The sequence below is a fragment of the Lepus europaeus genome, chromosome 8, assembly GCF_033115175.1.
Source record: "Lepus europaeus isolate LE1 chromosome 8, mLepTim1.pri, whole genome shotgun sequence".
NCBI classification, from domain to species: Eukaryota; Metazoa; Chordata; class Mammalia; order Lagomorpha; family Leporidae; genus Lepus; species Lepus europaeus.
Genome location: NC_084834.1, coordinates 109342351 through 109367382, shown reverse-complemented (window position 1 = coordinate 109367382; position 25032 = coordinate 109342351). Strand labels below are relative to the sequence as shown.

Below are 25032 nucleotides of genomic sequence, written 5' to 3'. Positions count from 1 at the left end.
ACACTCACCAGTTGTTTCATACATACACAGTTTCTTTAGGGAATTATACCTTCCCACTGTACCTTTTATTTACTGCAGATAAATAAAACTTTCCTTTGAAGAACCCCTGCTTGATACTGACTATTCAGCAATATCCCAAGTGGACAGAACACTTGTGTCTACTAATAGTAGCAATTTTAATGTAATGAGTATTGCCATGACTATGGTGTAAATCACATTCAATTCAATTGTGATTTATATTTGCATATTCTTAATTTCTAATGAAAATAATTATCACTTTAAGTATTTTGAGATTACTTGGGTTTTCTCTTCTGAGAATATTGTTCATTAATTTAAATTTCACTCTTTATTTTTTCTACTGAGTTGTTCATCTTTATTCTTATGGCTGTTTGGGGGAAATTTAAAAAGTTTGTGGAAAAACATAATAAAGAATTAGGGTTTTTGGTGAAAAACCACTTTAAATTCTTACATAGGATTTTCATGATACACAGTTTTCATAAGCTTTATGAAGATCCCCAGTACACATGGATTTCAAAATTATTTCACGCTAAAACAAATATAGCTTTAATTTTCTTATTTATTTGAAAGATAGATATTGGCAGAGAGTGAGAGGAAGAGAGAGATTAAAATCTGCTGGATCATGATCCAAATGCCTACAATGCTGGACCTAAGTGGGGCAGAATATTGAACCAAGAACTCAATGTAGAAATCCTATGTTGGTGGCAGGAATCCAATTATCGGAGCCCTCAGAAGCTGCCTCCAGAGGTCTTCCTTGATGGGAAGCTGGAATCAAGATCCTGATCTGGGAATCAATCTCAGGTACTCTGCTATAGCATGTGGGTAATGTAACTGACATCTTAACTTGTAGACCACATGCATGCTCCTTAAACTTATCTTTTAATTTCACTTTCCATAGACATTTTAAAATAGTCATATATAAATTCTTTATATATATTCTGAATATTAATAATTTTGATCATTTATTTATTAATTGCATATTTCCAGATTATAGCTTAAAATTTAATTACTTAATTAGAACTTTTAATCCATAGATCATACATTAGATTTTGTAATATGAACCATAAAATTTTTTTATTTACTTGTTTTTTAATTTATTTTCCCTCCAAAGAAACCTTTTATTTAAGAAATACAGACTTCATTCATTTCATAAGCACAACTTTAGGAATATAGTGATTCTTGCCACCATACCCATTCTCCCACTCACTCTCTCACTGCTCCTCCTCTTCCCTCTCCCATTTCCAGTCCCATTTTTCACTGAGATCCATTTTTTATTAACTTTATAGACAGAAGACCAACTCTATACTAAGTAAAGCATTCAATAATCTGCATGGTAAAAATAAATAAATAATAAATAAATAAAACTTCCTCAACAGTTGAGACAACGGCTATTCAGTCATTGCAACTTGAAGTTAATTTCATTTTCTAGAAACTTAATTAACTTTGACAAAGCATACAGGAATGATAAATCTTTTGGGAGCACTTAGATATAGTTATAATCAACTCTTCATGGACAGAGGTCCTGCATGGGAAGTTAGTGCACAGTTACTCTTGTTAATTTAACAATGTATGTTAAATTATGATGTATGTATAATCACTCGAGGCTCTTGACATGAGCTACTTGGGCTATGGAATCCATTGAATCCACAAACTCTGTCAGTATTTAGACAAGACCATAAGTGAAGTGGAAGCTCTCTCCTCCCTTCAGAAAAAAGTACATTTTTCTGTGATGACCCCTTCTTTCCAGTGGGGTCTCACTCACAGAGATCCTTCATGTAGAACATTTTTTTTTACCACATTGTCTCGGCTTTCCATGCCTGAAATGCTCCTGTGGGCTTTTTAGCCAGACTTGAATGCCTTAAGGGCTGATTCTGAGCTCAGAGTGGTATTTAAAGTGATTGTCATTCTATGAGTCTACTGTGTGGACTGCTTCCCAGGTTGAAGCATTCATCCTTTTTAATTCTATCTATTCTGTTCCATTGGTCTATCTATCTGTTTTTGTACCAGTACCAGGCTATTTTGATTAAAATCATCTTGAAGTATGCCTTGGAATCTGGCTTTCTTTTTGTTATTAAGATTGCATTAGCTATTCAAGGTCTCCTGTGCCACCATATGAGTTTCAGCATAATTTTTTTTCTAGATTTGAGAATATTTTTGGTATTTGATTGGTATCACATTGAATCTGTAAATTGCTTTTGGAAGAATGGATATATTGATGATATTGATTCTTCCAATTCATGAACATGGAAGATTTTTCCATTATTTGTATCTCCTTCTATTTCTTTCTTTAATATTTTGTAATTCTCATCATAGAGATCTTTGACACCTTGGTTACATTTATTCTAAGGTATTTGATTTTTTTGTAGCTATTGTGAATGGGATTGATATTAGATGGTCTTTCTTATCTGTGGCATTGTCCATGCATAGAAAGGCTGTTTATTTTTGTGTAATGATTTTATACCCTGTGACTTTACCAAACTCTTCTATGAGTTCCACTAGTTACTTAATGGAGTCTTTTAGATCCTCTATACATAGAATCATGTTGTCTGCAAATAGAAATAGTTTGACTTCCTTCTTATCATTTTTTTCTGGCCTAATGGCTCTTCCAGGAGTATACTGAAAAGCAAGGGTGAGGGGGCCAGCACTGTGGCATAGCAGGTAAAGCTGCCACCTGAAGTGCATCCCATATGGGTGCCTGTTCAATTCTTGACTGCTCCAATTCTGATCAAGCTCTCTGCTATGGCCTGGAAAAGCAGTAGAAGATGGCCCAAGTCCTTGAGCCCTGGCACCCACATGGGAGACCTGGAAGAAGCTCCTGGCTCCTGGCTTTGGATTTGCTTAACTCTGGCTGTTTCCAATTGGAGAATGAACCAGCAGATAGAAGCCCTCTCTGTCTCTCTGTCTCTCTCTCTCTCTCTCTCTCTCTCTCTGCCTCTCCTCTCTGTGTAACTCTGACTTTCAAATAAATAATAAATAAAAAAGAGACAAGATCATAGGTGAAAAATATAACTATGTGTGTTTACACATAAATTAAAAAAAAAAAGAAAAGCAATGGTGAGAGTGGGCATCAGTCTGGTTCTGGACCTCAGTGGAATGCTTCAATTTTCCCCATTTAATAGGATGCTGGCCTTGGGTTTGTCATAAATTGCCTTGATTGTGTTGAGGAATATTCCTTCTATAGCCAATTTGCTTAGCATTTTAATCATGAAAGGATGTTGTATTTTATCAAAAGCTTTCTCTCCATCTATTGAGATAATCATATGGTTTTTGTTCTTCAATGTGTTAATGTGATGTATCACATTGATTTGCAAATGTTGAACCATCCCTGCATAACAGGGATAAATCCCACATGGTCCCAGTTAATGATCTTTCTGAGTATTGTTGGATTCAATTGGCTAGAGTTTTGCTGAGGATTTTTTCATCTATGTAATCAGGAAAATTGGTCTGTACTTTATATTCTCAGTTACACCATTTTCAACTTTAGGAATTGAGGTGATGCTGGCTTCATAGAATTTGGGAGGATTCCCTCTATTTCAATTGTTTTTAATAGCCTTAGAAGAATTGGAGCTAGATATTCTTTAAATGTTTGATAGAATTCAGCAGTGAAGATATCTGGTCCTGGGCTTTATTTGTTGGGAGGATCTTTGTTACTGATTCAATTTCTGTCTTAGTTATGTGTCTCTTTAGGGTTTCTCTGTCTTAATGGCTCAATTTAGGTGGATTGTATGTATCTATAAATCTATCCATTTTTTCTAGGTTTCCTGGTGTGTTTGCATACAGCTCTTTGTAGTAATTTCTGATGATTCTTTTTATTTCTGTGATGTTACATTGTTACATTTCCTTTTTCATCTATAATTTCATTATTTTGGATTTTCTCTCTCCTTTTTTGGCTAATTGGGCCAATGGTGTGTCAAATTTGTTTTTTCAAAAACCAGCTCTTCATTTTGCTGATCTTTTGTATGGATTTTTATTGTTTCAATTTTATTTCTTCTCTAATTTTATTTATTTCTTTTATCCTACTAGTTTTTGGCTTGGTTTGCTGTTGTTTTTCTAGATGCTTGAGATGTATTGATAGCTCATTTATTTTGTATCTTTACAAATACTTGATGTAGGCACCAATTGTTATAAACTTTCCTCTTAACACTGTCTGCTGTATCCATAAGTTTTGATATGTTGTTTTGTCATCTTCATTTGTTTCCAGAAATTTTTTGATTTCTCTTTTGATTTCTTCAATGACTCACTGTTCATTCAGGAACATGTTGTTCAGTCTTCATGTGTTTGAATATGTTCTAGAGATTCCTGAATTACTGACTTCCAGCTTCATTCCACTGTGGTCTGAAAAACTGCATGCTATGATTTTGATATTTTTTTTAATTTGCTGATACTTGCTTAATAGCCTAGCATGTGGTCAGTCCTAGAGAAAGTTCCATGCACTCCTGAGAAAAATGTGTGTTCTACAACTGTAGGATGGAAATTTCTGTAGGTATCTGTTAGGTTCATTTGTTCTGTACTGTCAATTAAATCTGCCATTTCTTTGCTGATTTTCTGTCTGTTTTATCTGTCCATTGCTGAAAGTGGGGTATTGAAGTCCAGCATTATTATTATATTCGAGTCTATGCCTCCCTTTAAATAGATTAACATTACTTTTAAACAGCTGTGCCTGTAGTTAGATACATACACATTTATAGTAGTTACATCTTCCTGTTGAATTGATCCTTTACTCATTATATAGTTTCCTTCTTTGTCTCATTTAACAGTTTTTGTGTTAAAGTATATTTTGTCTGATATTAGGATGGCTAATTTTTTGGTTTCTGTTAACATGGAATAACTTTTTCCATCCTTTCACTTTCAGTCTGAGTGCATATTTGTTGGTGAGATGTGTTTATTGTAATCAGCAAATAGACTTTTTTTTGTTTTTGAATCCATTCAGTCACTTTGTCTTTTAACTGGAGAGTTGAGGCCATTTGCATTTATGGTGACTATTGATAAGCAAGGACTTTGCCCTGCTATTTTTCCATTAACATTCCTATTGTTCACTTTGGATTTCTTTTGTACTTTACTGGAAGATTTTCTGCCTTCGTATTCTTTCATACTGATGACCATATTTCTGTATTTCTGTGGGCAGCACATCCTTAAGCATCTTTTGTAAGGCTGGATTGGTGATGACATATTCTTTTAATTTCTGTTTGTTTTGGAAGGTCTTTAGTTCACCTTTATTCATAAATAGAGATTGGCCAGGTAGTATCCTGGGTTGACAGTTTTTTTCTCTTAGGACTTGGAATATTTCTTGCCATTTTGTTCTAGCCTGTAGGGTTTCTGATGAGAAGTCTGCTGTGAATAATTGGAAATCATCTGAAAATAATCTGGTACTTATCTCGTGCTTGTTTTGAAACCATTTCTTTACATTTTACTTATTAGGAGTTCTATGTACTTCTTTGTACTTGGATGTCCCTTTCTTTCTCCAGTTAGGGAAGCTTTCTGTTATTATTTCACTAAAAAGGCCTTCTAATCCTTTCTCTCTTTCCATTCCTTCAGGAACTCCTAGAACTCATATTTTGGATCATTTGATAGTATCCTGTAGATTCCCACATGTGTCTTTCAGTTTTCTTATTTCCTCTTCTTGTTTTCTGTCTGACTGTATAATTTCCTGTGATTTGTCTTCTAAGTCGGATATTCTTTCTTCTGCTTCACCTATTCTGTTGTTAAGGCTTTCCATTGCATATTTAATTTGTTCTATTCAATTTTCACTTCCAAGATTTCATTTTGCTTTCTCCTTAAGATCTCAATTTTGTGGGAGAAATTTTCCTTTCGGGTCATGTATGTATTTCATTAGTTCATGCATTTGATTCTGATTACTTCTTCTTTTTTTTTTTTTTTTTTTGACAGGCAGAGTGGACAGTGAGAGAGAGACAGAGAGAAAGGTCCTCCTTTTGCCGTTGGTTCACCCTCCAATGGCCGCTGCGGTAGGCGCGCTGCAGCCGGCGCACCGCGCCGATCCGATGGCAGGAGCCAGGTGCTTATCCTGATCTCCCATGGGGTGCAGGGACCAAGGACTTGGGGCATCCTCCGCTGCACTCCCTGGCCACAGCAGAGAGCTTGCCTGGAATAGGGGCAACCGGGACAGGATCGGTGCCCTGACCGGGACTAGAACCCAGTGTGCCAGCGCCACAAGGCGGAGGATTAGCCTAGTGAGCCGCAGCGCCGGCTGATTCTGATTACTTCCATGCAATCTTATGATCAATTTTTTGAATTCCATTTCTTCTACATCTTCATCTTCTCAATCTAGTATTGAACTGCTTTATTCTTTTGGGGGGCAACATCTTGTGTTCCTTATTCTTATTTCTTGAGTTGGTGCATTTTTTTAAACTTTTATTTAATGAATATAAATTTCCAAAGTACAGCTTATGGATTACAATGGCTTTTCCCCCCCATAACTTCCCTCCCACCTGCAACTCTCCCCTCTCCCACTCCCTCTCTCCTTCCATTCAATCAAGATTCATTTTCAATTATCTTTATATACAGAAGATCAATTTAGCATATATTAAGTAAAGATTTCAACGGTTTGCACCCACACAGAACATAAAGTGTAAAATACTGTTTGAGTACTAGTTAAAGCATTAAATCACAATGTACAGCATATTAAGGACAGAGATCCTACATGAGGAGTAAGTGCACAGTGACTCCTGTTGTTGGCTTAACAAATTGACACTCTTGTTTATGGCATCAGTAATCACCCTAGGTTCATGTCATGAGTTGCCAAGGCTATGGAAGCCTTTTGAGTTTGCTAACTCTGATCATATTTAGACAAGGTCATAGTCAAAGTGGAAGTTCTCTCCTCCCTTCAGAGAAAGGTACCTCCTTCTTTGATGGCCCATTCTTTCCACTGGGATCCCACTCGCAGAGATCTTTCATATAGGGTTTTTGTTTTTGTTTTTTTCCAGAGTGTCTTGGCTTTCCATGCCTAAAATACTCTCATGGGTTCTTCAGCCAGATCCAAATGCCTTAAGGGCTGATTCTGAGGCCAGAGTGCTGTTGAAAATATCTGCCACTCTATGAATCTGCTGTGTATCCCACTTCCCATGTTGGATCGTTCTCTCTCCTTTTTATTCTATCAGTTAGTATTAGCAGACACTAGTCTTGTTTATGTGATCCCTTTGACTCTTAGTCCTATCATAATGATCAATTGTGAACAGAAATTAATCATTTGGACTAGTGAAATGGCATTTGTGCATGCCACCTTGATGGGATTGTATTGGAATTCCCTGGCATGTTTCTAACTCTAGAATTGGTGCATTTATTATGCAACATTCATGGACATACTCATTGGTTTCTTCTTTGTGTGTGTGTGTGTGTGGTTTTTTTTGTTTTTTGTTTTTGTTTTGCTGTGGTGGCTTTTATCTTTAGACTATGTATGGATTAGCAGAGTGTCTGCATTCAGGGAATACTTAGAAGCATGTGGTTGGTGTGAACAGGGAGTTCTGTTTGGTGCTCCAGGGTGAAGGGAGTGGTAAGGTGATACCCAAATTGGGTGTGGTAAATATCTTTTTTTTTAAAATCAAAGGGTAAGTTTCTCTTTTGTTGATATAGACTCAGCTCATTTCCTCTCCTCAAAGGAGACCAGTGCCTAGGTGCTAACACCAGTGGTTATAATATTCATCTATACTTCCACAAGGACCTCACAAATGATCTGTGCAATCCTCGGTCTAAGTAGATTCCCCAGCAATGCCCCTCACCAGGTAATCATGGACCCCTGAGCATGTAGAACTTCCCACAGTGACTGCCCAAAGTTCCAGCCACACCCTGAGTCTTCTCATGCAGCCTCAGGGTTTTCAAAGCCCCGCAGTGTCAGTATTTTCACAGTCCGGGCATGCAAGCCTCCCATGGTCACCAGCACCCAGTCCCCAATCAGTTCTCCCCACCAGATTCAGGAGTCTCCACTCAGCTGGTTGCAGGGAACAGATATGAGCTGGTGCAGCTGTTACATATGTCCAAAATAATACCCACTCTGTATTGGCTTGTTAGAGGATGATAAGAGAGAGAAATGTACCCCACTTCTTTTTTCTCTCTTCTAATTTGTTAGGTACACTATCCACACAGGGCTCCAAAGTGGATTCCATCCTGAAATTTCCTGAAGCTTTATCACCAGTGGCTTGGGCAGCTGTAGTCTGCTCTCATCTCTTTCCAAAGCTGATATGGAGGCTCTCAGTTGCTGGAGTCCTGATTTGTCATGCCTACACCCTCCTCGTAGGTCTGCCATGTCCCTCTAATTTGTGTTGAGTTTCCTTTGCTGTTTTCTCACTAACTCTTCCCTGAGACTGCACTCTCTTCACATTTTTTTAAAAAACTATCTTCTCCTAGACTAGAAGGGTAAGCTCCCTCCCTACTCTGCAATCTTAATCCTCTGAGAAAAAAACATAAAATATTAAGAAATATTTCTCACCTTGATTTCACAAAACATTTTCCTATATTTTCATCTAAACAATTTTTTAAAATATTTACGTCACTAAAAATTGGAAAAATGAAATTTTTTGCTGGCATGAAATAATAATTTAATTTTGTGTTTTCTTTCATTTCATATTAATTAATTAATTAATTTTGAAATCAGAGTTACAGAGAGGGAAGAGAGAGAGAGAGAGAGAGAGAGAGAGAGAGAAATCTTCTATCTGTTGGTTCACTCTCTAGATGTCCACAAGAACTGGCTAGGCCAAAGCCAGGAGCCAGGACTTTCTTCAGGATCTTTCATTTGGATGGCAAGGGCCAAAACACTTGGGTATCTTCTACTGCTTTTCCCAGGCCATAATCAGGGAGCTGGATTGGATGTAGAGCAGCCGGGACATGAACCAGCACTGATATGGAATGCCAGCATCGTAGGCAGCTTTAATCCCTAAGCCACAACACCAGCAACAATTGTGTGTCTTCTTAATTTCTTTCTTTTTAAAACATTTTTTAAAGATTTATTTATTTTAAAGGTAGAATTACAGAGAGGCAGAGGCAGAGAGAGAGAGGTCTTTCATTCTCTGGTTCACTTCCCAGATGACCAAAACAGCTGGAGTTGAACTGATCTGAAGCCAGGAGGCAGGAGCTTCTTTTGGATCTCTAAAATGGTTGTAGGGGCCCAAGGACTTGGACCGTCTTCTACTGCTTTCCCAGGCCACAGCAGAGAGCTGGATTGGAAATGGAGCAGCTAGGACTTGAACCAGCACCCATACAGGATGCCAGAACTACAGGCAGTGGCTTTACTTACTACACCAAAACACCAGCTCCCAAACAAATAAATCTTTTTAAAAATCCTGATATGATGGAAAGTTATGAAATACAAGAAATAGAATTCAAAATAATGATTGTAGGGAAACTCAATGCAATGTGTGAGAATACAAATAGCTTAAAAATAAGGAAATCACTAGGGACATGAATGAAAAATTCACCAAGGAGAGGGGAATCTTTAAGAAGAACCAAACAGAGGCTAGCACTGTGGAAAAGTGGGTAAAACTGCTGCCTGCAGTGGCAGCATCTCATATGGGCACCGGTTCCAGAGCCAGCTACTCCACTTCCACTACAGTTCTCTGCTATGACCTGGGAAAGCAGTAGAAAATGGCTCACATTCTTGGGCCCCTGCACCTGTGTGGGAGACCTGGAAGAAGCTCCTGGATCCCAGCTTCAGATAAGCACAGCTCTAGCCATGGCAGTCATCCGGGGAATGAACCAGTAGATGGAAGACCTCTTTCTTTCTCTGCCTCTCTGTAATTCTGCCTTTCAAACAAATAAATAAATCTATAGGAAAAATAGAACCAAATAGAAATTTTTGGTATGAAAACAATCAATGAAATAAGAAAGATGATAAGAATTTCAACAGCACAATAAACCAAGTGGAGGCAAGATTTCTGATCTGGCACTGGGTTAAGTTGCTAGCTGTGAGTACTGGTATAGTTCCAGTTTCTCCATCTCCAATCTAGATTTCAGAAAAGCATGTAGGAAAGTAGCAGAAGATCACTGCTGCCCAAGGAGAGCCTCATGGAGTTCCAGGCTCCTGGCTTCAGTTGCAGCCATTAGGCCATTTGGGAAGTTAATAGCAGATGAAAGGTGTTGCGCTGTCTCTCCCTCACTCACTGTAACTCTGCTTTCAAATAAATATAAAAAATATTTTTTAAAAATAATAGATTTATGATTGGGAGGAAAATATTTTTGAAATAATCAAATCAGACAAAAATAAAGAGAAAAGAATTAAAATGAATGATGAAAGCTTACGTGAAATATGAGATACCATGAAGTGATGAAATACATTTCAGGAGCCCTGAAGAAGACAAGAATAAAGGTGTTAGAACGTGGTAATTTTTTAATAATATTTGTTAAAGTCTTTACTTAATATAGAGTTAATCTTATGTGCATAAATTTAATTGAAAATAGAAAATAAGAATGGGAATAGGAGAAGAAGGAGGAAGAAGGGTGAGAGTGTTGGTGGGAGATCAGGGTGGGAAGAATCACTATATTTCTAAAGTTGTATTTATGAAATTCATGAAATTTGTATACCTTCAGTAAAAGGTTTCTAGAAGATAAAAAAAAAACCTAGTAAATGAAATCATAGTTAAAAACTTGCCAAGTCTTGAAAGATAAATGGGCATCTAGATACAAGGAGTTCAAATGGACCCCAAGTAGACTCAACCAAAGAGTATCTTTCAAAGGCATATGGCAGTAAAATTGTCAAGCTAAGGACAATAAGAAAATCCTAGAAATAGTATGAGAAAAATATCAACTTTCATATAAAGAAATATCGATTAGACTCATAGACTTTTTGGCAGAAAATCTACAGGTCGGAAGGAAGAGGGATGATAATTCAGAGTCTTAAAAGAAAAAATATTGCAACCAAAAAATATTGTCTCCAGCAAAGTCATCTTTTAGAAATGAAGGAGAAATAAGGTATTCCCTAGATAAGAAAAAAACAGAGAATTAACCAGTGCCCGAATGGCCTTGAAAAAATTTTGAAGGGTGTCCTGTGCTTGAAGTAAACATCATGAAAATACACAAAACTACCAAATTTGGTAACAGAGCAGGTATAGTGAGTAACCTATCAACAAAATGACAGGAGTTAATTCTTATGTGACAATACTGACCTTGAACATAAAAAGATTAAAATCCCAAGCCAAAAGATTTAGGATAGCCGAAGGGGTAAAAAAAAAAAAAAATCCAACTGTATGATGCCTACCAGAAACATACTTCACAAATAAAGATACACAGAAACTGAAAGATAAGGTAAGGGCTGGAAAAAGATATGCCAGGCAAATGGAAAAAAAAATTAGCAGGTATAGCTATCCTCATACCAGATAAAGCATACTTTGAATCAAAAACTATAGAAAGAGATAAAGAAGTATATTATATATTGATAAAAGTATCAATTTGAAGGGCGGCAAGATGGCGGAATAGGAACGGAGCACACGATTAGTCCGGAGAGAGAGACAGGTTAATATAAGTGGAGATACTGCAGGGTCAAGGAAGAGTAGGGGATGAAACAGCATAGGAAACTCTTCCGGAACTAGTGATTCACAGTGTACCTGCGTGGAGAGCGTGGGAGCCCAAGTTCGGGACACCAGCAGCAGACTCAACGCACCAGCGCTGGAACGCGAGGTGAGCCGAACCACAATAGCCTGAGACACCAGCGGGGAAGCGGAAAGAGGAGGCTAGAGGGAACGAGGCTTGAAACTCCGTGGGGAAAAGCTCACCAGGCTAACTAGAAGAGAGAGAGGAAAAAAATAAAAAAAGCGACCAATACGGACACAAGTTTCTCTATCTCCGCTCACCTCTCAAAGGCGAGCAAGACAGAGCAGGCGCCATTTTGGACATACGTCATAAGCAGGGCGACCTCAGGTCTGCACTGGCCCTGAGCCTAACAGAAAAACCTGACTCTGGGGGGAGGGGTGAAATAACAGGAGATTAGCATCTAACTTGGCAACCCAGTGGGAGACTGCAGGAGAATTGGAGCCCACACTGAGGGCAGCACAGATTCCCCTTGTGGTCCGTGGGAAAGAGCTTCCGATCTCTGGCTCCTGTGGGTATATCATTTGCCTGCTAACTACCTCCAATTACGTTCAGCTGTGCGGAATTACTTCGCTTTTGAATCAAAAAAGAGAGAGATTTACCACACCTAACCTGGGAGTGTCATCTTTGACACACCCTCAGCCCTGAGGAACCAAACACAGCTCTCAGTCCACGCTCATCTCAAGCCTCTAAGGCTCCACCGAAAGCAGACAGTCCACTTAATATAGAGCCATAGTGTAACAAGAAAAAACACCACAGTGAAGAAACCAAATATCTCCAACATGCCAAACAACAAACGCAAAAACCGAGGTAACAAGAACAAGGAAGACACTATGACACCCCCAAATGAAAAAGACACCCCAATTCAAGATTATGAAGATGAGGAGATTGAAGAAATACAAGAAGCAGATCTCAAAAAATTGATAAGAACATTAAGAAGTTCTCAAAAACAAATTCTTGAACTACAGAAATCCTTAATGGACAAGGTAGAAAATCTCTCTCGTGAAAATGAAATATTAAGGAGGAATCAAAATGAAATGAAACAACTAGTGGAACAAGAAATGGTGATAATGACGAGAAATCATAATGAAATGAAGAATTCAATAGATCAAATGACAAACACATTAGAGAGTCTGAAAAACAGAATGGGCGAAGCAGAAGAGAGAATATCAGACTTAGAAGACAGAGAACAGGAAAGGAAACAATCAAATCAAAGAAAAGAAGAAGAAATCAGAAATCTAAAAAATACTGTCAGGAATCTACAGGATACTCTTTAAAAACCCAACATTCGGGTTCTAGGAGTACCTGAAGGCATGGAGAGAGAGAAAGGATTAGAAGAACTTTTTAGTGAGATACTAGCAGAAAATTTCCCAGGTTTGGAGAAAGACAGAGACATCCTAATACAGGAAGCTCATAGAACCCCTAATAAACATGACCAAAAGAGATCCTCACCACGACACGTCGTAATCAAACCCACCACAGTGAAACACAAAGGAAAGATCCTAAAATGTGCAAGAGAGAAACGCCAGATTACTCTCAGAGGATCTCCAATTAGACTCACAGCAGACTTCTCATCAGAAACCCTACAAGCTAGGAGAGAATGGCAAGACATAGCCCAGGTGCTAATTGAGAAAAACTGCCAGCCCAGAATATTATATCCTGCAAAGCTCTCATTTATAAATGAAGGTGAAATAAAGACCTTTCACAGCAAACAGACATTGAAAGAATTTGTCGCCACTCGCCCAGCCCTGCAAAAGATGCTTAAAGATGTGTTACATACAGAAACACAGAAACACGGTCACCAATATGAAAGAAGGTAAAGGTAGGAAACCTCACACCAAAAGATCACAGGAATCTCAAACCATATATTAGAAAGTATCTTTGGCTAATGGCAGGGCAAAGTTACTCCTTCTCAGTAGTCACATTGAATGTTAATGGCTTGAACTGTCCAGTTAAAAGACACCGATTGGCTGATTGGGTTAAGGAACAAAACCCATCCTTTTGCTGCTTACAAGAAACCCATCTATCCAACAATGATCCATACAGGCTGAGAGTGAAAGGCTGGAAAAAGATATACCACGCCAACAGAAATGAAAAGAGAGTGGGCGTAGCCATCTTAATATCGGACAACATAAACTTTACCACAAAAACTGTTAAGAAAGATAAAGAGGGGCACTATTTAATGATTAAGGGATCCATTCAACAGGAAGATATAACGATTATCAATGTATATGCACCTAATTACAGGGCACCAGCTTATTTAAAAGACTTGTTAAGGGACTTAAAGGGAGACTTAGACCACAATACAATAGTACTGGGGGACTTCAATACTCCACTCTCAGAGATAGACAGATCAACAGGACAGAAGATCAACAAGGAGACAGTAGATTTAAATGACACTATAGCCCAAATGGATCTAACAGATATCTACAGAACATTTCATCCTACATCTAAGGACTTTACATTCTTCTCAGCAGTACATGGAACCCTCTCTAGGATTGACCACATACTAGGCCATAAAGCAAGTCTCAGCAAATTCAAAAGAATTAGAATCATACCATGCAGCTTCTCAGACCACAAAGGAATGAAATTGGAAATTGGCAACTCAGGAATCCCTAGAGCACGTGCAAACACATGGAGATTGAACAACATGCTCCTGAATGAACAATGGGTCATAGAAGAAATTAAAAGAGAAATCAAAAATTTTCTGGAAGTAAATGAGGATAACAGCACAACATACCAAAACCTATGGGATACAACAAAAGCAGTGTTAAGAGGAAAGTTTATATCAATAGGTGCCTACATCAAGAAATTGGAAAGGCACCAAATAGATGAGCTTTCAAGTCATCTCAAGGATCTAGAAAATCTGCAGCAAACCAAACCCAAACCCAGTAGGAGAAGAGAAATAATTAAAATCAGAGAAGAAATCAACAGGATTGAATCCAAAAAAACATTACAAAAAATCAGCCAAACGAGGAGCTGGTTTTTTGAAAAAATAAACAAAATTGACACCCCATTGGCCCAACTAACTAAAAAAGAAGAGAAAAGACCCAAATCAATAGGATCAGAGATGAAATGGGAAACATAACAACAGACGCCACAGAAATTAAAAGAATCATCAGAAATTACTACAAGGACTTGTATGCCAGCAAACAGGGAAATCTATCAGAAATGGACAGATTCTTGGACACATACAACCTCCCTAAATTGAGCCAGGAAGACACAGAAAACCTAAACAGACCAATAACTGACACAGAAATTGAAGCAGTAATAAAGGCCCTCCCAACAAAGAAAAGCCCAGGGCCAGATGGATTCACTGCTGAGTTCTACCAGACATTCAGAGAAGAACTAACTCCAATTCTTCTCAAACTATTCAGAGCAATCGAAAAAGAGGGAATCCTCCCAAATTCTTTCTATGAAGCCACCATCACCTTAATTCCTAAGCCAGAAAGAGACGCAACATTGAAAGAGAATTACAGACCAATATCCCTGATGAACATAGATGCAAAAATACTCAATAAAATTCTGGCCAATAGAATGCAACAACACATCAGAAAGATCATCCACCCAGACCAAGTGGGATTCATCCCCGGTATGCAGGGATGGTTCAACATTCGCAAAACAATCAACGTAATACACTACATTAACAGACTGCAGAAGAAAAACCATATGATTCTCTCAATAGACGCAGAGGAAGCATTTGATAAAATACAACACCCTTTCATGATGAAAACTCTAAGCAAACTGGGTATGGAAGGAACATTCCTTAATACAATCAAAGCAATATATGAAAAGCCCACGGCCAACATCCTATTGAATGGGGAAAAGTTGGAAGCATTTCCACTGAAATCTGGTACCATACAGGGATGCCCTCTCTCACCACTGCTATTCAATATAGTTCTGGAAGTTTTGGCCAGAGCTATTAGGCAAGTAAAAGAAATTAAAGGGATACAAATCGGGAAGGACGAACTCAAACTATCCCTCTTTGCAGATGATATGATTCTTTATTTAGGGGACCCAAAGAACTCTACTAAGAGACTGCTGGAACTCATCAAAGAGTTTGGCAAAGTAGCAGGATATAAAATCAATCCACAAAAATCAACAGCCTTTGTATACACAGGCAATGCCACGGCTGAGGAAGAACTTCTAAAATCAATGCCATTCACAATAGCTACAAAAACAATCAAATACCTTGGAATAAACTTAACCAAAGACGTTAAAGATCTCTACGATGAAAACTACAAAACCTTACAGAAAGAAATAGAAGAGGATACCAAAAAATGGAGAAATCTTCCATGCTCATGGATTGGAAGAATCAATATCATCAAAATGTCTATTCTCCCAAAAGCAATTTATACATTCAATGCAATACCCATCAAGATCCCGAAGACCTTCTTCTCAGATCTGGAAAAAATGATGCTGAAATTCATATGGAGACACAGAAGACTTCGAATAGCCAAAGCAATCCTGTACAACAAAAACAAAGCTGGAGGCATCACAATACCTGATTTTAGCACATACTACAGGGCAGTTGTTATCAAAACAGCACGGTACTGGTACAGAAACAGATGGATAGACCAATGGAACAGAATAGAAACACCAGAAATCAATCCAAACATCTACAGCCAACTTATATTCGACCAAAGATCCAAATCTAATCCCTGGAATAAGGACAGTCTATTCAATAAATGGTGCTGGGAAAATTGGATTTCCACGTGCAGAAGCTTGAAGCAAGACCCATACCTATCACCTTACACAAAAATTCACTCAACATGGATTAAAGACTTAAATCTACGACCCGAAACCATCAAATTATTAGAGAGCATTGGAGAAACCCTGCAATATATAGGCACAGGCAAAGACTTCCTGGAAAATACTCCAACAGCACAGGCAGTCAAAACCAAAATTAACATTTGGGACTGCATCAAATTGAGAAGTTTCTGTACTTCAAAAGAAACAGTCAGGAAAGTGAAGAGGCAACCAACAGAATGGGAAAAAATATTCGCAAACTATACTACAGATAAAGGATTGATAACCAGAATCTACAAAGAAATCAAGAAAATCCACAACAACAAAACAAACAACCCACTTAAGAGATGGGCCAAGGACCTCAATAGACATTTTTCGAAAGAGGAAATCCAAATGGCCAACAGACACATGAAAAAATGTTCAAGATCACTAGCAATCAGAGAAATGCAAATCAAAACCACAATGAGGTTCCATCTCACCCCGGTTAGAATGGCTCACATTCAGAAATCTACCAACAACAGATGCTGGAGAGGATGTGGGGAAAAAGGGACACTAATCCACTGTTGGTGGGAATGCAAACTGGTTAAGCCACTATGGAAGTCTGTCTGGAGATTCCTCAGAGACCTGAACATAACCCTACCATACAACCCAGCCATCCCACTCCTTGGAATTTACCCAAAGGAAATTAATTTGGCAAATAAAAAAGCCATCTGCACATTAATGTTTATTGCAGCTCAATTCACAATAGCTAAGACCTGGAACCAACCCAAATGCCCATCAACAGTAGACTGGATAAAGAAATTATGGGACATGTACTCCATAGAATACTATACAGCAGTAAGAAACAACGAAACCCAGTCATTTGCAACAAGATGGAGCAATCTGGAAAACATCATGCTGAGTGAATTAAGCCAGTCCCAACGAGAAAAATATCATTTGTTTTCCCTGATCGGTGACAACTGAGCACCAAAGGGGAAACCTGTTAAGTGAAATGGACACTATAAGCAACAATGAACTGATCAGCTCCTGTCCTGACTTTAGATGTACAATGTAATACTTTATCCTTTTTAGTATTTGTTGTTGTTGTTGTGGTTCTAGTACTATTGGTTGAACTCAGTAATTAACACACAATTATTCTTAGGTGTTTAAATTTTAACTGAAAAGTGATCCCTGTTAAATCTAAGAGTGGAAAAAGAGAGGGAGGAGATGAAGAGCTATGGGTTATTTAACTATGTGCTTATTTTCAAAGACTTGAATAATCACCTTGTAACAATGATCAGATTTGGTCTATGTTATGTCATGATTTTAAGGAATCTTATGTCAACCAGATATTTTTGATTTTGATATTGGTCTATTATGCTATGTTATATGTGCGTACATATTGTATGTCCACATGGGGAAATTTTATTAAGAGTTTTATTTTAAATGGCTTTTAGATAAGATTGTCCATAAATTTAAGCTGCTAAAATCAATCAAAGATACATTTTAATTTGTATGACCTGAATCTGTGTATCATATGTTTTAAACTTGTTGGTAGAAAGAAACTAAAAACATTTTATATGGTTGTGCTTAAGTTTACTGGTTAAACAAACTACACCATGTTAGATATTTAAGACGTGTTTTCAAATACATGATTCTTAAAATTTATAGAAGGCATTGGACCTTCCGGTAAATGTTTTATTAAGTTCTTATCTAAGGGTTGAAACGGTTTGCTAAGTATTCATGTAATATTGCTATTGTCAGCAAGTGATCTAGGACTTGCTCCCTCATTTCTCTATTCTAAGCCCAACTTGTTCTTTCACTTCTCTATTCTCTTCAAGGTAGGGAACTAATTCTATTATGAAGGAATCTGTAGGATGCACAATTTAATCTTTAGACCTTATAAAAGAGATGGCTAACATTTTTCTGTAATAGCATAGCCAAAATAAGAACTTAACTAATAATCTCATAGCTAGATTCACATCGCCATCAGCGAAGTATACAGTAAGTAGAAAAAAAAACCTCCCTTTCAGACCAAAGGGAAAGAAAGTTTTAAAGTGAGAATATAATTTTCCTCATGGGCATTGTCTACCGTAGAAAAACTACTACAGAACATGCCTGTGACTATAGACTTGTAGTTCAGGCCACCAAAGATTAGAGATGGGACACGGGCACTCCCTTGACTTGCATCGTCTGGTCTGCTTTAACACAAACCAGGAGGAAAAGAAAGCTAGGCATCAGAAGCAATGGGTGGCAGGCCTATTAATGGCTGATCTGTACAGTGATCTGCCCTCAAGGAGACCCAACAGGCCAGTCCACTGCAGTGGCTTTCAATGTGGTAAGCCTGGGCTTTAGCAGAAGTCAGCTTGTGAAGAGCCCTGGCAGCTCTGCCAAGAGTTGGATCACTGGAAATCGACCTGCCCTGGAATCGAAGGATGCCCAGGTCAGAGCCACAGATCTTATTGGCTCCAAGCTGAAAAGCCCTTCACTCAGCCCAACTTCCAAAGTGACCACTGCAGTTGAGGGGACAGCCAAGTAGGGTCAGCAACATTGCAGGCAGAACTGTAAATTTCTTGTTAGAGATGCCCCCTGCCTTTACCTGGCCAGCTCTCCTCCCAGGCCAGCCAAGTAATGAAAGTCAACAGAGTGCCTTCCCCTAGGAGGTTCACACCTCCCTTAGGATATACCCCATGTGAAGAGATAGATAGGTCTGGGCCTCTTAACTTACAAGGCCTAAAGCCCAACAGATTATTATCAAGCCCCTTCTATCAGGTTCTATTTGCCTCTCAATCAGAAAAATTACTTGTAGCTTAGACAGCACCTTTCTTAGCACATCTAATAATGACTCTGTCCTTTGTTCTAGACCCTGTCTAGTCCACTTGGGCCTCATTCCTTTGTAATCATAACCTCTACTCTACCACCAATGGCTCTACTCCCAACCTGTGTGTACTGATGGTCCTCTTCCCCACTTAATGCTGTATAATTGTTCAGACCTGGTTAAGGCCACTCTTAGGATCATTGGTTACTATCCTCACCCTGTCTTTTATGACCTTGTCTAAATATGATCAGAGTCGGGGAACTTGGAAGGCTTCCATAGCCTTGGAAACTCATGACGACAGCCTAGGGTGGTTACTGGCGCCATAAACTAGAGTGTCAATTTGTTGGGTCAACAACAGGAGCCACTGTGCGCTTGCTCCTGATGTGGGATCTCTGTCCTTAATGTACTGTACATTTTGATTTAATGCTATAACTAGTACTCAAACAGTATGTTTCACTTTGTGTTTCTATGTGGGTGCAAACTGTTGAAGTATTTATACTAAATTGATCTTCTGTATATAAATAGAATTGAAAATGAATCTTGATGTGAATGGAAAGGGAGAGGGAGTGGGAGAGGGGAGGGTTGCGGGTGGGAGGGAAATTATGGGAAGGGGAAGCCATTGTAATCCATAAGCTGTATACTGGAAATTTATATTCATTAAATAAAAGTTAAAAAAAAGGTATCAATTTGAAGATATAATAATCATATAAATATATATATATATGCACTGAACATAAGACCACCCAGATATATACAGTAAATACTATGAGATCTAAAGGGATAAATAGATTCCAATACAATAATACTAGAGAACTTCAATGCCCCATTATCATCAAAGAACAGGTCATTTGGAGAGAGAATCAACAAAGATACATCAGAGTTGAACCATATCATTGAACAAATGGACTTAACAGACATTTACAGAATGTTTCATTCAACAGCTACAAAATACACATTCTTCTTCTCATTCACACATGGAACATTCTCTTAGACTATATATTAGGCCACAAATCAAGTATCAGTAAATTTAAAAAGATTGAACTCATGCAATGTATCCTCCCAGATCATAAAGGATAAAACTAGAAATCAAAAACAAGAACAATAGAACATTTTCAGATACATGATAAGTCAAACATGTTACTGAATGACCAATGAGTCATTGAGTAAAAAAAGGAATAAAAAATTTCTTGAATGGAATTAAAATGAAAGCAACATATCAAAGCCTGTGGGATGCAGCAAAAGCAGAATTAAGAGAGAAGTTTATAGTATTAAGTACTCACATTAAAGAAAAGATCTCAAATAAATGATCTAATGATGCACCTTGATTAATTAAACAAGAATAAACCAAAATCCAAATCTTCAGGAAGGTGAAAAATAATAAGGATCAGAGCAGAATTAAACTAAATAGAAATGTTAAAACAAAACCAAAAAATCAGTTAAAAAAAGTTGTTTTTTGGGAAGATAAGCAAAATAGACAAACTTTTAGTCAGACTAGCAAATTACAAGAGAAAAAAACTCAAATAAATAAAATTAGTATAAAACTGCGACATTGCAGTTGATACCACTGAAATATAAAAGATCATAAGAAACTACTATGAATGAGTATATGCTAACAAATTATACAGCCTCAAAGAAATGTATAAATTTCTGGATATGTATAACATACCAACAGAAAATCTAAGCAGACCCAAAACAAGCAAGGAAATTGAAGCAGTAATTAAACGTCTTCCATCAAGGAACACTCCAGGACCTGATGGCTTTAATACTGAACTCTGAAAAACAGTTAAAAAAGAATTGATTCCAATACATTTCAGACTATTCCAAAATATTGAATAGAATGGAACTCTGCCAAACTCTTTTTATGAGGCCAGCATCAGTCTGAACAGAGACACAACATGAAAAGAAACTATAGGCCTATATCCTTGATAAGCATAGTTGTAAAAATTCTCAACAAAATACTAGCAAACTGAATCCAAAATTATATCAAAAAAGTCATACATCATGATCAAGTTGAATTTATCCCAGATATGCAACAGTGGTTCAATATTTGCAAATCAAAAACTTTATAAAGCACATCAACAGATGAAGAACAAAACCCATACTGTCATCTCAGTAGATATTGAATAAACATATGGTCGTTTCAATACCCTTTCATGATTAAAAATGAAACCCTCCCTAATTAGATTAGAAGGAACATAGCTCAAAATTATAAAGGCCATAAATGATAAACCATCAGCCAATATCATATTGAATGAGATTTGGAGCAAGTCAAGGATGTCCATTTTAATCATTCTTATTCAATATAGTTTTAGAAGTATTAGCAAGAGCAGTTAGGGAGGAGAAAGAAATGAAGGGCATCAAAATTGGAAAGGAAGAAGTCAACATATCCATATTTGCAGATGACATGATGTTGTACATGGAAAAATCTAAACACCCAACAGAAAGCTGTTAGAATTGATAAAACAATTGAGTGAAGTTGCAGGTTACAAACTAAACATACTAAAAACAGCAGATTTTTTGTGCTGATGATGAGCTTGGTAAAAAAGAAATAAAAAATATTCTGTTAACAGTAGCCAAAAATATTAAATATTTAGGAATAATGATTAGAAGAATGAATATTAAAATATCACCTAAAGCAATTTACAGATTCAATGCAGTCCCTATTTTAAAAATGGCATCCCTTGTCACTTCCTGCCATGGCCCGGCCCCTCCTGCGCGCACCATGAAGACCGTCGCGGAGCCGCGAGGGCAGCGGCCCGGGGTCGGGGTAGGCGTAGTGGTGACCAGCAGCCGGCATCCTCCATGCGTCCTCCTGGGCAAGAGGAAAGGGTCGTTTGGAGCCGGCAGTTTCCAGCTTCCTGGGGGTCATCTGGAGTTCGGTGAGACCTGGGAAGAATGCGCTCAGAGGGAAACCTGGGAAGAAGCCGCCCTTCACCTGAACAATGTTCGCTTTGCCTCAGTCGTGAACTCTTTCGTTGAAAAAGAGAATTACCATTATGTGACTATACTGATGAAAGGAGAGGTGGACGTGACTCGGGATTCAGAACCAAAGAATGTAGAACCTGAAAAGAATGAAAGCTGGCAGTGGGTTCCTTGGGAAGAATTTTCTCCACCAGATCAGCTTTTCTGGGCACTGCGCTGTTTAAAGGAACAAGGCTATGATCCATTCAAAGAAGATTTGGACCATCTGGTAGGATACAAAGGAAATCATCTCTAAGCGACAAGAAGAGTTCCTGAGGTTTTTTTCCTTAAAAAGACAAAAATAATATCTGTTAGGGGATGAAAAAATACCTGCACTTCAAAACGACTCTACTGTATCTAAAACGTTGCATATGATTGCCAGTTTATTTGCAGTGCTTAACACACCCACCTCCCTTTCAGTCAGCACCTGAGAAGCTTCCTTGGAATGTGTCACTGGACTGTATTTCAGACACAGAGTATATGACAAGCAGAGATAAGGCGGTTAATCGGCCTTTCCTGTGTGTCTGTGATATTTACTCTGCAGGTTGTCACTGCCAGCACACGTGGAATAGGGGCAGCAGAATGTGCCATAGTATTTGAGTTCAAATAGAAATCTCAATGCAAATACCGTATTTCAGATTCAGACACGGTATGCCTGTTGTAGGGTTTATCATGTTTGTTGATTGTCTGCCTTGATTTAAAAAATGGTTTTTTGGTAAAATATTGTGACAGTCTTTGCAGCTAGAGAGAACAGGACAGGCCAGTAGGGAACATTTTCCAGGCTTCTACCTGAGATGCTAGGCCAAGAGAAGTGAGACAGTTCATTGTGTTTTTATTAAAAGTGCAATTTTTATTAAAATTGGGGAGATATGTATTATGACTTCCATTTTATGTACCTCAGAATCAAATGAAAATCTTGTCTGAAAAAAAAAATGACATCCCTTACAGAAATGAAAAAAAAACCCTAAAATTCATATGGAATCACAAAGACCCAGAATAGCTGAGCCATGCTGAGAAAAAAAAAAATCAAGCTGGAGACACTAAGATACCTGAGTTCAAAGCATACTACAAAGCTATAGTAATTAAAGCAGCATGATACAGGCTAAAAAATGACACATAGATCAGTGGAATAGAGAGCCAAGAAATTAAACTACAAACATATGTCCAACTGAGTTGGGACAAAAGTGCTCAGACCATCCATTGGAGAAATGATAATTTTTTTCAATAAACGTGCTAGCAAAATTGTATGCTTGTATGTAGAAGAATGAAATTAGATCCCTACCTCTCATTACATACAAAAATCAACTTAAGATGGATCAGGAACCTAAATTTAAGACCTAAAACTGTGAAGTTACTAGAAGAAAATGCAGAGAAAACACTGTAAAACAATATGGAGATTTCTAGAAATAGACTTGCCATATGATCCAGGAAACCCACTACTGAGTACATACTCAAAAGACATGCACACAATGTATCAAAGAGATATCTGTCCAACCATGTTTATAATAGCACTGTTTACCATAACCAAAATATGGAATCCACAAAGGTTTCCAACATCAGATGAATGAATAAATGAAATTATAACACAATGGAATATTATTCAGCTATAAGAAAAACTGAAATTCTACCACTTGCATCAAGATGGATGCAACCAAAGGATATAATGTCAATAAAATAAACTGGACTCAGAAAGACAAGTGAATTTTCTGCAATAACTATGGTCCATATTAATTGTTATTTTCTAAGATAAAATTTCACATATGATATAACAACTATTCTTTATTTAAATTTTATTTAAGGTATACAAATTTCATGCATTTCATATACACAGATTTAGTTTCATAGTAATTCTTTCCACCATATCCTCTCTCCAACACTTCTTTCTCCTCTCTCTTGTATTTCCAGCCTTTAAAAAAATTTTTTTTAAAAAAATAAATTTTTTAAATAAATCTTTTTTAAAAAAATTAATTTATTTGAAAAGCAGAATTACAGAGAGGTGGAGGAAGAGGCAGAGAGAAAGAAAGAGAGAGAGAGAAGAAGAGAGAGAGAGAGAAAGAGGGAGAGAGAGAAAGAGGGAGAGAGAGAGAGAGATATCTTCCATCTGCTGGTTCACTCCCCAAATGGCTGTAATGGCCAGTGGTGCGCCAATCTGGAGCCAGGAGCCAGGAACTTCCTACAAATCTCTCACATGGGGGCCTGCTTTCCCAGGCCATAGCAGAGAGTTGGATCAGAAATGGAGCATATAGCCAGTGCCGCGGCTCAATAGGCTAATCCTCTGCCTGTGGCGCTGGCACACTGGGTTCTAGTCCCGGTCGGGACACTGGATTCTGTCTCAGTTGCTCCTCTTCCAGGCCAGCTCTCTACTGTGGCCCGGGAGGGCACTGGAAGATGGCCCAGGTTCTTGGGCCCTGCACCTGCATGGGAGACCAGGAGAAGAACCTGGCTCCTGGCTTTGGATCAGCACAGTGCGCCAGCTGCAGCGCGCCGGCCGCGGCGGCCATTGGAGAGTGAACCAACGGCAAAAGGAAGACCTCTCTCTCTGTCTCTCTGTCTCTCTCTCTCACTGTTCACTCTGCCTGTCAAAAAAAAGAAAAGAAAAGAAAAGAAAAGAAAAGAAAAGAAAAGAAAAGAAAAGAAAAGGAGCATATGGCATATGGTACTTGAACTGGCACCCATATGGGATGTGGGCACTGCAAGAGGCGCTTTACAAACTGCCACACTGCCAGCCCCACATATTCCCACTCTTAATTTTTACAAAGATCTATTTTCAGTTTACTTTATACTTGTAAGATTAACCCAACAGTAAGTAAAGAGTTAAACAAATAGTATGGGTGGGGGCACTGTTCCTCAACAGCACAGACAAAAGTGTAGTCATTGAATCTAAAAATATCAATTTCACTCCCTATACATTTCATTCTAGATACTCTATTAGTTACCACAGATCAAGGAAAACATATGGTATCTGTTTTTTGGGGACT

General features: G+C 38.0%; 2 protein-coding genes across 2 annotated transcripts in view; one reads left to right on the top strand and one right to left on the bottom strand.

Annotated features, from left to right (window-relative positions):
- Positions 1-8275, bottom strand: part of LOC133765354 (transmembrane protease serine 11B-like) — a 34062-nt gene extending 25787 nt beyond the window's left edge. The window contains exon 1 of the mRNA XM_062198934.1: positions 8162-8275. Within this exon, the coding sequence (XP_062054918.1) occupies positions 8162-8275 (114 nt within the window). The remainder of the gene's footprint in view (positions 1-8161) is intronic.
- A 13540-nt stretch (positions 8276-21815) lies between these two features.
- LOC133765711 (nucleotide triphosphate diphosphatase NUDT15-like) lies at positions 21816-22382 on the top strand. Its single transcript, XM_062199252.1, has one exon. It carries the CDS (start codon positions 21816-21818, stop codon positions 22308-22310), a length of 495 nt encoding a protein of 164 aa, XP_062055236.1. The 3' UTR covers positions 22311-22382.
- Positions 22383-25032: the final 2650 nt, after the last annotated feature.

What these genes read in the sequence shown, in the direction of transcription:
- LOC133765711 (XM_062199252.1), top strand. Translation starts at nt 21,816, where the DNA reads ATGAAGACCGTCGCGGAGCCGCGAGGGCAGCGGCCCGGGGTCGGGGTA.